The 13,195-nt window shown below is 39.4% G+C and overlaps 1 protein-coding gene across 1 annotated transcript in view; it reads left to right on the forward strand.

The window, feature by feature from the left end:
* Positions 1–13,195, forward strand: part of LOC128029236 (serine/threonine-protein kinase SIK2-like) — a 36,875-nt gene that overhangs the window by 15,866 nt on the left and 7,814 nt on the right. Inside the window, exons 5-9 of the mRNA XM_052616881.1 lie at positions 607–731; positions 1,204–1,327; positions 7,470–7,690; positions 7,793–7,945; positions 8,047–8,205. Of these exons, the coding sequence (XP_052472841.1) occupies positions 607–731; positions 1,204–1,327; positions 7,470–7,690; positions 7,793–7,945; positions 8,047–8,205 (782 nt within the window). The remainder of the gene's footprint in view (positions 1–606; positions 732–1,203; positions 1,328–7,469; positions 7,691–7,792; positions 7,946–8,046; positions 8,206–13,195) is intronic.

The raw sequence follows: 13,195 nt of genomic DNA on the forward strand, positions 1-13,195 counted from the left end.
TCTATTTCCCAAGTCTTGACAAATGATACACACACTTACAGGATCCTTTATTGTTTGCCACACGTGCCAAAAGAGGGTAAATTGAGAATGTAAAACCATCAATATGCCTCACCAGTCATGAACCCGTGTTTGGCATTATTTTTTATGAATATAAGCATCTGGAATTTCAAAGTTCATACTTCTAGCCCTGGAAAAGTCATGGAAATTTAATGAAGACTGGAGTAATGGTTGCTGAAAATTCATCACAGGAGTAAATCAACATTTTCAAAATATATTAGAGTAGATAGCAGTTATTTTAACTATTTCAGAATATTGCTGGTTGTATTGTATTTGTGAGAATAAAAGACTTAAACAACCATAAACTTTTAAACGGTAGTATAATTCATTAAATCGGTTGACCGCAGTTACAAACGACTGGAAGAGTTCAACGGTCACTAGGTGTGGGAACCTTTATAGTACAGTCAATATTGTAATGAAACCTTCCTGTTTGTTGTCCCCTAAAGCTGAAATGTGATCCATGTCCCTGAACTCAGACGTAGCAAACCCTGTCAGTTTCATTCTTATATCACCGTTCTCATTTTTGTTTTTGTTTTTTCATCCTTGCAGATTTTGGCTTTGGAAATTTCTTCCAGTCGGGAAAGCCCCTGGCCACATGGTGTGGGAGTCCTCCATATGCAGCCCCGGAGGTGTTTGAGGGACAGCAGTATGAGGGCCCCCAGCTGGACATCTGGGTAATACTGCTCTGCACTGATCTGCCAAGCCAGCGTTATCCGTGCAGGTTCACCCTGTAAATGATTAGTGAGTCAGCTGACAGTTGTTTGTGTTACCACCTATTCAACCTTTGAGAACTCGGCTGACGTCAAACTATAAACCAAACACCCTGTGGTCCGTGTGAGAGAGATAGAGATCAGATCATGTGAAAGCTCTCTTGCTCTCTATTTACTGCCAATAAAGAAAGAGTTTGCCCAAAAGTGAAAATCATTTACTCTCAAGTCGCTTTCAAACACACATGACTTTATTAGGTGCATGCTCATATACAGTGCAAAAGAGCGGCATTAACATTCTGCTAAGATACAAATGTAGAAAGGGTGAATAAATATACATTTTTAGGGTGATCTATCCCTTTAATTGTGTGCACCTGTACATTTGCACGATGTAATTGTGTTATTCACCAATGAGCTGCCGCTGTGTGTGTTCCTGCAGAGCATGGGGGTGGTTCTGTACGTGCTGGTGTGTGGCGCCCTGCCCTTCGATGGCCCCTCTCTCCCCATTCTGCGGCAGCGTGTTCTGGAAGGCCGTTTCCGTATTCCTTACTTCATGACAGAAGGTGAGACTAGGAGAGGTTTTCTGGCAGCAGTTGCTGTTTTTTAATGAAATTCAAGCCTGGTCAATTAAAACATTCCATAAGTGCTTTGCTACACTTTGTGTGTGTGTCTGGACTGTATAAAGAGGAACGGCTCTAACTGCTCGGAGATGTTTAGCAGTGGTACATGAGTCATGATGATCCACCAGCAAACTAGTCATTCTGTAACCGATTCGTCTGTTAGTGAGGTTGACTGGTAGGGATGCTCTGATATAACAATTCTGTTCGATATCAATACAATTATCATTTATTTTTATTCTGTTGATGATAAGCCAATTAAGTGCTTTATTAGGTATATACTATTTATTTTTAATGCTACATGTGAATTTAAGAATCATAGCATTATATGTAAATACGAAAATGGATGTTCCTTTTGAGATTTGCTTAATTACATTTAACTGTGTTATGAAATTATTCAAAGACTAACTTAACATGGAATGTTAGATGATGCCAAAGATAATCTACACTTACTGTTCAGAAGTTTGGGCTAGGTAAGATATATTTTGCATTTATTTTAAAAGATTGGAATTTAAGATAACTATTTTCTATATTTTACAACTATTTAAATATATATTAAAAATGTAATTTATTCCTGTGATGTAAAGCTCAGTTTTCAGCAGTCATTACCCCAGTCTTCAATGTCACATGATCCTTCAGAAATCATTCTTACATGCTTATTTTTCTACTCAAGAAACATTTCTTATGTTTAATTTCAATGTTGAAAACAGTAACAGTACTGCTTAATATTTTTGTGGAATCTGTGATACTTTTTTGAATATTCTTTGATGAATAGAACAGTATTTAATCGGAAAAAAAAATATTTTACTGACAATTTTGATCAATTAAATACTTCATTAATAAAATAATTACTTAAAGAAATAAAATACATTTGTTTGATAGTTTAAAAATAAAAACCAGGGCAATTAAACGTCTAATATCGACCAATGGAATACATGAAAGTCACTTACTGATTGTACTGCTGTGTCATTAATCTCTATTGACTAGTGTAACTAATTTTTTTTTCTTTCTCCCTGTTTTAGTTTAGATTTTTTGCATGGATTCCACCGTTGTGTATTTTATAGTTTCATGTTACAGATAGTGTTTTGAAAGCAAGCCTCAAGATCTCGCTAGATGAATTAACCCACTATGTAATTGCCCCCAAAGAAACGCATCCAAGCAGGGTCAGGTGAACCAGAACGCCAATCTAATTATACAGGGCTTCCTTAAAACTGATAAGTCTACTAGTTGTTAACCCACCCACTTTAAAGTGGTTGACCCATGCTCAGTAAAATCACAGCAGTTAACATTTACTCCACTCATTTTACAGGCAGAATAAAACGAGCTGCAAAGGGCCAGATTGTGATAGAGATAGAAAGGAGGGCAAGAGAGATAAAGTGAGAGGGCAACGGGTGAGAGCAAGAGAGTTCAGACTCTCCTCGCTGGCAGTGAGCCAGTTCACGGCAGAGAGAGAGAGGGAGCGCGGTGGGCCACTCTTTACGTAAGAGTCAGAATGTCACACTCGTTCATTTTACACAAGCTTTGCTCACTGTGATTAAACCTGGATCAAATAACCTGAGGAAGAGCCAACATGTTAACCCACTGGTCCTGACAGGATGGCCCATGATTGGGGGGAGGGGGGCTGGTAGTAGGGGTCAGATGACTTTGTTCAAGACATTTAAACAATTAAGCTACGTTGAGACCCTTGCAGGTCTTGGAGTGTAGCTGAGCATACTTCCCAAATGAAAAGAACAGCGTGTGCTTTTCCTTTACATTTCCTTTTCAAATGCTCTCATCACACAGGATTTCACCCCTACAGAGTATCGACCCCTCCTCAGCGTGCTCTTAGCCAGAGGAGTGCTAGTGCACACCACACACTACATGCTACACACTACGTTACACAGTGAATACAGCACACATACAGTTGGGAAAGATTATGAGCACCTGGTTTGTTATACGGGGAGTTTTGGCTTCTGCATGAGTGTTTTTCTGAAAACTTTCCTGTCTTAATAATGTGAGGTGAAATAAAATTATGGAGAGGGAAGGTACTTTTACTTAGAAATTGAAAATTTTCTACAGATTAGGGTAATTTTAGTACACCGTATAAAAAATAAAAAAAATTAAACTGACTTTAAGAGTACAATTTTGCATAACTTAAACTTGAAACTGGTTAAAATTATTTAAATGAGTTAAAATAATGGGAAAAAAAACCTTTGTTGCTATGACTTACTAATCATATCATTTTTTATACATGGGTCTCACCAGAAAAAAGTTAAAAAAAAATTATCACTAGTATATTTGAAAAAAATCTATAAAAAAAATACAAATAAAAATTGTGATGGATATTTTTTTTTTCTATTTTATTTTTCTCATTCTTGCCATGAAAATAGTATTTGCTGCTGAAGTTTCATTAACATTCATTTTAATTCTTAGTTTTGACATCCCTGAATTCACACAGGAAAAAGAAAGTTCAATTTAAATTGTTCCCAAAATGGGATCTGAAGACAAAAGAAGTCTTACATTGTCTTTAGACGGCAAAAGCCCTGTAAAAGCTGCATCTTAATCTGCATATATTCCAGAAAAGGTGCATTGAAGCTGTTGCATGCTGCATAGAGGCAGCGGAATTACACAGAAGTTTTACAGCTGTACATTTTTGTTTAAATCATCATGTTTAAATCATTTGCACTTAACCAAAGCAGCATCTGATCCTCCTCTGATACTGGGGTCTTTGTTAAAGTCAACAATACTACTGGAACAAATTTCTGTGGGCTAAACTTTAAACTTTTTGGGTAAATATAAAATCTTGATGTCCAGGGAAAACAAAGCACTGCATACCAAAACCAAAACATCATCCTTACATTGATTGAAGAGGTGAAATAGTGTTGAGCTGCTTTGAACAGCCGAGATCAATGAACTCCAAGAGGAAACAAGACTCTACAGCAGCTGTGTAAGATCTAAAGCTCGAAGACCTTGGGCCATGTTCCATGATTCAAAACATAAGTCAGTTACAAAATGACTCAGACAGTCTGTGTTTTAGGATTTCAAAATTTCTAGTCTTGGACTTGAAAAGATAGTTTACTCAAATTAAAATTCAGTTATCATTTCTTCCTTTATGCATTTCTTTTTTTCTTTTTTTTTCTGTGGAAAGATATTTAAGAATGTTAGCAACCAAATAGCTTTTGTTCTCATTTACTTCCATTGTATGTTTTTGTTCATTTACAGGTGCATCTCAATAAATTACAATGTCGTGGAAAAGTTTATTTCAGTAATTCGTCTCAAATTGTGAAACTCGTGTATTAAATAAATTCAGTGCACCAAGACTGAAGTAGTTTAAGTCTTTGGTTCTTTTGATTGTGATGATTTTGGCTCACATTTAACAAAAACCCAGAAATTCACTCTCAACAAATTAGAATATGGTGAAATGCCAATCAGCTAATCAACTCAAAACACCTGCAAAGGTTTCCTGAGCCTTCAAACTGGCCTCTCAGTTTGGTTCAGTAGGCTACACAATCATGAGGAAGACTGCTGATCTGACAGTTTTCCAGAAGACAATCATTGACACCCTTCACAAGGAGGGTAAGCCACAAACATTGATTGCCAAAGAAGCTGGCTGTTCACAGATTGCTTTATCCAAGCATGTTAACCGGAAGTTGAGTGGAAGGAAAAAGTGTGGAAGAAAAAGATGCACAACCAAACGAGAGAACCACAGCCTTATGAGGATCGTCGAGCAAGACAGATTCAAGAAGGCTTCAAGAGCCACCACAAAACTGGCTACAGTTGTCGTATTCCCCTTGTTAAGGCACTCCCAAACCACAGACAACGTCAGAGACATCTTACCTGGGCTAAGGAGAAGAAGAACTGTACTGTTGCCCAGTGGTCCAAAGTCCTCTTTTCAGATGAGAGAAAGTTTTGTATTTCATTTGGAAATCAAGGTCCTAGAGTCTGGAGGAAGGGTGGAGAAGCTCATAGCCCCAAGCGCCTGAAGTCCAGTGTTAAGTTTCCACAGTTTGTGATGATTTGGGGTGAAATGTCATCTTCTGGTGTTGGTCCATTATGCTTTTTGAAAATGTTTTTATTTTTTTTTTTTTATTATTTTTTTTTTTTTTTGTCACTGAACCCGTTTACCAAGAAATTGTGGACCACTTCATGCTTCCTTCTGATGATCAGCTTTTTGAAGCTGATTTCATTTTCCAGCAGGATTTGGCACCTACCCACACTGCCAAAAGCACCAAAAGTTGGTTAAAAGACCATGGTGTTGGTGTGCTTGACTGGCCAGCAAACTCACCAGACCTGAACCCCAGAGAGAATCTATGGGCTTTTGTCAATGGGAAAATGAGAAACAAGAGACCAAACAATGCAGATGAACTGAAGGCCACTGTCAAAGAAACCTGGGCTTCCAGACCACCTCAGCAGTGCCACAAACTCATCACCTCCATCCCACGCTGAATTGTGGCAGTAATTAAAGTAAAAAGAGCCCCTACCAAATATTGATACAGTCCAGGAGGTCAGAAATTCAATTTTTTTTTTTTTATTGGTCTTATGAAGTATTTTAATTTGTTGAGATTGTGAATTGCCAAAATCATCACAATTTAGTTTAAAGACTTTACCTCAGTCTGTGTGCATTACATTTAATTCACGAGTTTCACAATTTGAGTTGAATTACTGAAAGAAATTAACTTTTCCAAGCAATAATAATTTTAAAAATGAATTTATTGAGATGCACCTGTAATGGAAGTTAAAGGAACGAAACTGGATACCAACATTATTCTAAATATTTTATGTTCCACCTAATTAAGAAAGAAAATCATACAGGTTGTGATTGACATAACGATTAAATGATGACCGATTTTTTTTTTTTTTTTTTAAATTCATAAATATAGTCTTCAAGCACATAGTGATTAAAAAATCTATAAATATCAGTGTTACAGCCAGTTTGCATCTGAAGAACAATTAATCCTAAATTCAAGGTATTTCCAGAGGGTTCACAATCTGTTCCTCACAGCTGAATTTAAACATATGATTTTAAAATGAATATGGTAATAAGATTCTGTGATTCCCGCTGCTGAAGTGAGGGAGCCCTTGAGACGAGGATGTTTCCAGTAGGACATCCCACTGTGTTCCAGCACAAGGAGTATTACTGTAGCTGTGCGACTCCCTCTGTTTGCTCAAGTGTCTCACAGGCTCTCCAGAAACCGTAAATGCTGCAGATTAACAGGAAGAGCCAGTCTTGAATAAAATGATCAGCAACGAGACGCACAGAAGCATTAAGAACGCCCACATCACCGCCAGTCCTATGCAGTCTCATTCAGTTTCATTCAGCCCAGCTGAGTCAGACATGGTCATTAATCAAGGGCTCAGGGACAGACAAAAGGCCTTGTGCATTCTCAAAAGCATAATGAGTTTTGGGTTTGTTTTAGACCTACAGTGCAACGTTTGTTGTCCGGTTTTTTCATTTGTAGACAGACTGTTCCACAAATCTTGACCCAAGCATTGGACTGTACATGCTGTCACCAATTCTGTGTGTACAGTATGCCTCAGACGCAGCCGTGTTTACTGTGAAGCAAACACAATGTGACCCTTTCAGGATGAGATTGTACAGAGCTGCTGTTCTCACTGCTAAGACAAGCACAGAACTTTCTTAATGCTCTGACAATTATGATAGTACTTGACTTATAATAATAATATTTTACTGGTAATTGCTATCAAAAGAAACATTTCCTCTGCCAAGTAAACAGTGATAAAAAAAAAAGTTCAGGAGTCTTTGATGAATAGTAAGTTGAGCATTTATTTGAAATGGAAATATTTTGTAACATTATGTCTTTACTGTCACTTTACTCAACTAATGACCACAAGATAGAGTCATTATAAAAAAGATATGGTTTAAAAATATTCCCATTTGCTTCTTGGCCAGCTTGTAAGAGTTGTGCATGTAAACCTAACTCCACTGCAGTCTTTAGTGTCCTTGTTAGCGCGCCTGTCTCCTTCCCGGAAACACTCTTAGAGAGGCTTGAGTAGAACCTGAGGGGTTACATTGGCAAGTGTTATTTTTGTTTCCTGGGTACAGGACGTGTCATGTTTATCTTTTCCTTCTTTTCTCTTTTATGTGCAGACTGTGAGCATCTGATCAGGCGAATGTTGGTGTTAGACCCCTCCAAGCGTCTGTCTATAGGACAAATAAAGGAACACAAGTGGATGGTGATGGAGGTGCCTGTGCAGAGGCCGATGTTATATCAGCAGACTGCAGAGGGGGAGGCTGGTGTGGGAGAATACAGTGAACAGGTGCTCCGGTTGATGCACAGTCTGGGCGTTGACCAGCACAAGACAGTAGAGGTGAGAAATGTATACAAATTTCAAGAAATGTAATTGCATCTGTAATATTCACACAGGCTTGACTAATGTGGCTCTTCTTCGTTCTTTTTCTCTGTTTTGCAGTCTCTTCAGAATAAGAGTTACAATCATTTTGCTGCTATCTACTACTTGCTGGTTGAGAGGCTAAAGGCCCACCGCTGCAGTTTCCCAGTGGAGCCCCGTCTCGATGCCCGCCAGAGACGTCCCAGTACGATTGCAGAGCAGACTGTCGTCAAGGTACCACTCTTCAAATTACCTCTGAAAATGAAAATATTAACAGTAGAGTAAGTATGTTTTCCAACTAGTTGACTTTCCGTATCTCTTTCTCTGCACCACAGGCGAGCAGCGCTGCTCCTCAGGTGAGCCTCCTGCCTCAGAACATACGTCTCCTGAGATCCCCAGCTGTGCCTCAAGCCCCTGCAGACTCCTTCACGTTCCCTCAGTCCTCCTGTGCTACTGAACACAGCCTCATGGAGGAGGAGGTTGGGACTCCCAAAGTGAGTGAGAAATGGATTAGAGGTTGAATTAGGGGCCTAAAACGCGTGGAAAATGCTAGGCGCACCGCTTTCTCCTTCTTTCCAAAGCGCTCGGGCAGAAGCGTTTCTGAGGCGTCTGCCTTTGCTAAGCAACCATGACCTGCTCTCTCCATGAAGACGCGGAAATTTCAACAAAGGATAAATGGATTTGCAGCACTAAAAATCGCTCGCAGTAGCTCTGCTACTAAATTTATTTCAAAAAGGCAATCCATATACAGCTATGATCAGTTGTTCCTTCATCTTGGCTGAGTTTTCAACGTTGTTACGGGAAAGGATGAAGCTGATTGGTTAGTTCTTGTCACATGACCTGTGGTGCGCTTGCAGCATTCTGAAAAGTTAAGATGTTTTTAACTCGATGCGGCGTGCGACAAACTTGCGTGCGCAAAAGACCCGATATGTGAATGGCCTCTTATGGAGGAATGAAGCTTGTGTTTCTCTTTGTAGTCGGTTTAAACCTTAAAGGGGGGGTGAAATGCTATTTCATGCATACTGAGTTTTTTGCACTGTTAAAGAGTTGGATTCCCATGCTAAACATGTACAAAGTTTCAAAAATTAATTTGTATGTTTGAAGGAGTATTTTTGTTCCAAAAATACTCCTTCCGGTTTGTCACAAGTTTCGGAAAGTTTTTTCCGAGTATGGCTCTGTGTGACGTTAGATGGAGCGGAATTTCCTTATATGGGTCCTAAGGACACTTCTGCCGGAAGAGCTCTCGCTCTCGTAGAGCAGAGCACTGAGAGGCTGAGCACAGACATTCACTGCTCAGAGCAAGAGCGTCGCGAAATGTCACAGAAGTGTGTTTTTGGTTGCCAGGGCAAGACAACCCTGCACAGATTACCAACAAAAAAAAAAAACAGCATTAAGGGACCAGTGGATGGAGTTTATTTTTACAGAGCATCAACGGAGTTGTGCAAGTGTTTGTGTTTGTTCCCTGCATTTCGAAGATGCTTGTTTTACAAACAAGGCCCAGGTTGACGCCAGATTTGCACATCGTTTATTTCTTAAGGATAATGCAGTCCCAACGAAAAAGGGTCACGATCGTGTGTTGGAACCGCATGCGGTGAGTAAAACTGCTTCAAATATCTCTGTGTTGTTAACTTAGCTATCGGCGCGTAAGCACTTCAAGTAAACAACATGCGATGTTGTCATCAAACTGCACTTTCCACATGTACAGCTTAAAAAAAAAAAAAAAAAAAACATACGACATAAAGTGGAACTTAGTCATTTTCCAAAACCGCTAAGCAAATATATACAGTTTCAGTACATACCACATAGAGACGTCGTTTGCTGATGCTGCTCTTGTTAAATTTCAGCCTCTGGATCTGTGTCACAGTCTCCAAACGATCTCAACGCAAAAGCCTACTGGCGCTCGTGATTCTTTAGCTCCGCCCACACGTCACGCCTCCAGTCGGTCGTGTTTTTCCGTGAAAAATCGGTACAGACTATCTTTCTCTTATGAATATAATAAAACTAAAGACTTTTTGGAGTTATGAAGGATGCAGTACTACTCTATAGGTACTCAAGATTAACAGGATATTGAGTGAAAACGAGCATTTCACCCCCCCTTTAAGTTTTTACTGTAGCATAGCAAATGTTTAAGATCTTCTATATTTTGAGTGTCAAAACTGTCATTAGATAAAATGGAAGCCAAGAACAATAATTTTTGGCAAAGAGGCAATATTTTCCACTTTTATTTAATGGGATTGATTAATGGGTTTGTTGATTGATTGATAGATTGATGGGCAGGGGGACGGATGGATGGATGGATGGTAGATGGATAGATATTTATTGAGTGATTGATTGATGAAAGACAGACGGATGGATGGATGGATGCGTGAATGGGCAGATAGATAGATTGGATTTAAATAAATTAAGTTTTTATTTAAATAAAGGCTAAAGGAATTCTGAGGAATTTTGTTCCCACATATTAGATTTTTTATTTTCTTTCAATGTCTTGCCCAGTGTCTGCCATATACTCATTTTAGCAAAATCCCACATAATCCCGTTCTTGGGGGGTGTTGTTTAGCTGTTACAAACATCTGTTGATACAGCTTTGAATCTGACTGCTGTCCATTGAGTGCTCTTACACTACTTCCCAAAATTGCTGTTAAGCAATTCAGTCCTTCCAAGGTCAGGCAGTGGGCCTGGCTGTTTGCTCGGGCCTCCTCATCACGCCTGCTCCCTGAGGAGCCTTTTGTTCAGAACCATTCTGACAGACGGCCAGAACGGCTGCCAACTTGGCATACAGAACAGGAATAACAGCACAGGAGCCGGCCAGCTCTGCCACTCTATCTCCTCACTAGAGTCCTATTTACACTGTCTTCATTTTTATCTGTCTGTCTCTCTCTGCTGTCACTCTGAGACAGTAATCAGCTCTCTCCAAGATTCTTCTTTCATGCACATACTTTGTTTTAATGCCTTTTGCGTCGATGAGGGAGAAGCTGTTTACTTTGGTGGTTTCTAGCCTTAGTCATTTTGTCTCTGTGCATGATGGTGAGGTGAGACGTACACTGTGAGTGTGTTTCCCCTTGAGGCCGTCCACAGCTGTTTGGTTTACATAAGCGGGTCAGACTGCAGTGACACACATTAGATGTGACAGCTGTCCATTCGCTCCGGCTTAGTCGTTCCACTCTTTCTTCTCTCTCTCATTCACTCTCACATACTTGCACACACAGACTTTGTGTGTGCTGGTATTTTACCCTCTTCGGAAATGTGGAGTTAGTGAGCATTCATGGCTAAAACATTGCATTAGCCAGTTCCTCTCTTGAACAATTTCTTCAATAAACAATGTACAAAATTCCTCTTATTGTAAAACTTTTAATCTGTAAATGTCACCTGCATACATATATGGAAATGTTTACATTGTTTCTTGAATACATATTTTAGGAGAGGAAGTAATTGATGCAAAACTCAGTAGGTTGTTTTTCTGGTTGGTATTTATTTAAATGACATCTTCAACATTTGACTAGGATATTTAATGCTAAAAAATAGTCAATTCCAGTGTTATTTAAGTATCATTAATGTTATTATAATTTTTGTTCATATTTAGAATTAGATTTTATTTTTAATATTTTCTGGTTTCATTTTAATTTTAGTTAAAGGTTTAGTAATTTTGTAGTGTCTGTTTTCAGACAGGTTTCCCCAAACAAGCCGCCATTGGTCGAGGCAGTGTTGCTGTTGTCTAGCTAGTTTGCTCTGTTTGTTCAAACTAGCTGAGCAATATTTTTAAAGCTCCATAGAGATGGTGTTTAAATTTTGAGGGAAATAAATGACTGCAAACATCTTATTTATAGTTGTCTCTGCATATTAAGATTAGACATTTTTGCACTGAAAAATGACATACTTCCCTTTTAAGATCAGAGGAGGAATAGTGACACTCTCCAGTGTGAGATGTTTAAAATATGAATCTTGGTCTCAGAGAGTACGACGCAGCCCCTGGTTGGGAGGGGATGGCAGGGATTACATAATTTGTTCAGAGTCTGTATAATCACGCTGTTTGTGTGTGAAAGGGCCGGGCAAAATAATGGACTGAAATGAAAAAAAAAGGAGAGACTGAAAGACATAGAAGGAAGGAAGAAAAATAGAGAATCTGTGGCCGTTCTTTAAAGGGGGGGGTGGAATGCTATTTCATGCATACTGAGTTTTTTACACTGTTAAAGAGTTGGATTCCCAGGCTAAACATGGACAAAGTTTCAAAAATTAAGTTGTACGTTTGAAGGAGTATTTCTGTTCCAAAAATACTCCTTCTGGTTTGTCACAAGTTTCGGAGATTTTATTTTTCGAGTATGGCTCTGTGTGACATTAGATGGAGCGGAATTTCCTTATATGGGTCCTAAGGCACTTCTGCCGGAAGAGCGCGCGCTCCCGTATAGCAGAGCACTGAGAGGCTGAGCACAGACATTCACTGCTCAGAGCGAGAGCATCGCGAAATGTCACAAAACAAGTGTGTTTTTGGTTGCCAGGGCAAGACAACCCTGCACAGATTACCAAAAAAAAAACAGCATTAAGGGACCAGTGGACGGAGTTTATTTTTACAGAGCATCAACGGAGTTGTGCAAGTGTTTGTGTTTGTTCCCTGCATTTCGAATATGCTTGTTTTACAAACAAGGCCCAGTTTGACGCCAGGATTGCACATCGTTTATTTCTTAAGGATAATGCAGTCCCAACGAAAAAGGGTCACGATTGTGTGTTGGAACCGAAGGCGGTGAGTAAAACTGCTTCAAATATCTCTGTGTTGTTAACTTAGCTATCGGCGCGTAAGCACATCAAGTAAACAACGTGCGATGTTGTCATCAAACTGCACTTTCCACATGTACAGCTTAAAAAAAAAAAAAGACGACATAAAGTGGAACTTAGTCATTTTCCAAAACCGCTAAGCAAATATATACAGTTTCAGTACATACCACATAGAGATGTCGTTGCTGCTGCTGCTCTTGTTAAATTTCAGCCTCTGGATCTGATTCTGAATCATAAATATACGCTGAATCTGACTGTTAGCCATGGTTTGTTATGGATTATGGTTTTTTCCTCACGTTAATGTCACAGCTTCCAAACGCTCTCAACGCAAAAGCCTACTGGCGCTCGTGATTCTTTAGCTCCGCCCACACGTCACACCTCCAGACGGTCGTGTTTTTCCGGGAAAAATCGGTACAGACTATCTTTCTCTTATGAATATAATAAAACTAAAGACTTTTTGGAGTTATGAAGGACGCAGTACTACCCTATAGGTACTCAAGATTAACAGGATATTGAGTGAAAACGAGCATTTCACCCCCCCTTTAACCGTGTGCTGGGATAAGAGAATTCCTGGCCCAGCATGCTACAGGAAACTCAACTCATCCAGATGATCCATGTTGGTTGAGTGTGTGTTTGATGGCATGTCTCCTTGTACTCTGTCTGCATGAGGCTCTGACAGCCCTCTCAGCCAAAACACACTTCCCGTCCCTGCATTCC

This window comes from Carassius gibelio, chromosome A15, assembly GCF_023724105.1.
Source record: "Carassius gibelio isolate Cgi1373 ecotype wild population from Czech Republic chromosome A15, carGib1.2-hapl.c, whole genome shotgun sequence".
NCBI classification, from domain to species: Eukaryota; Metazoa; Chordata; class Actinopteri; order Cypriniformes; family Cyprinidae; genus Carassius; species Carassius gibelio.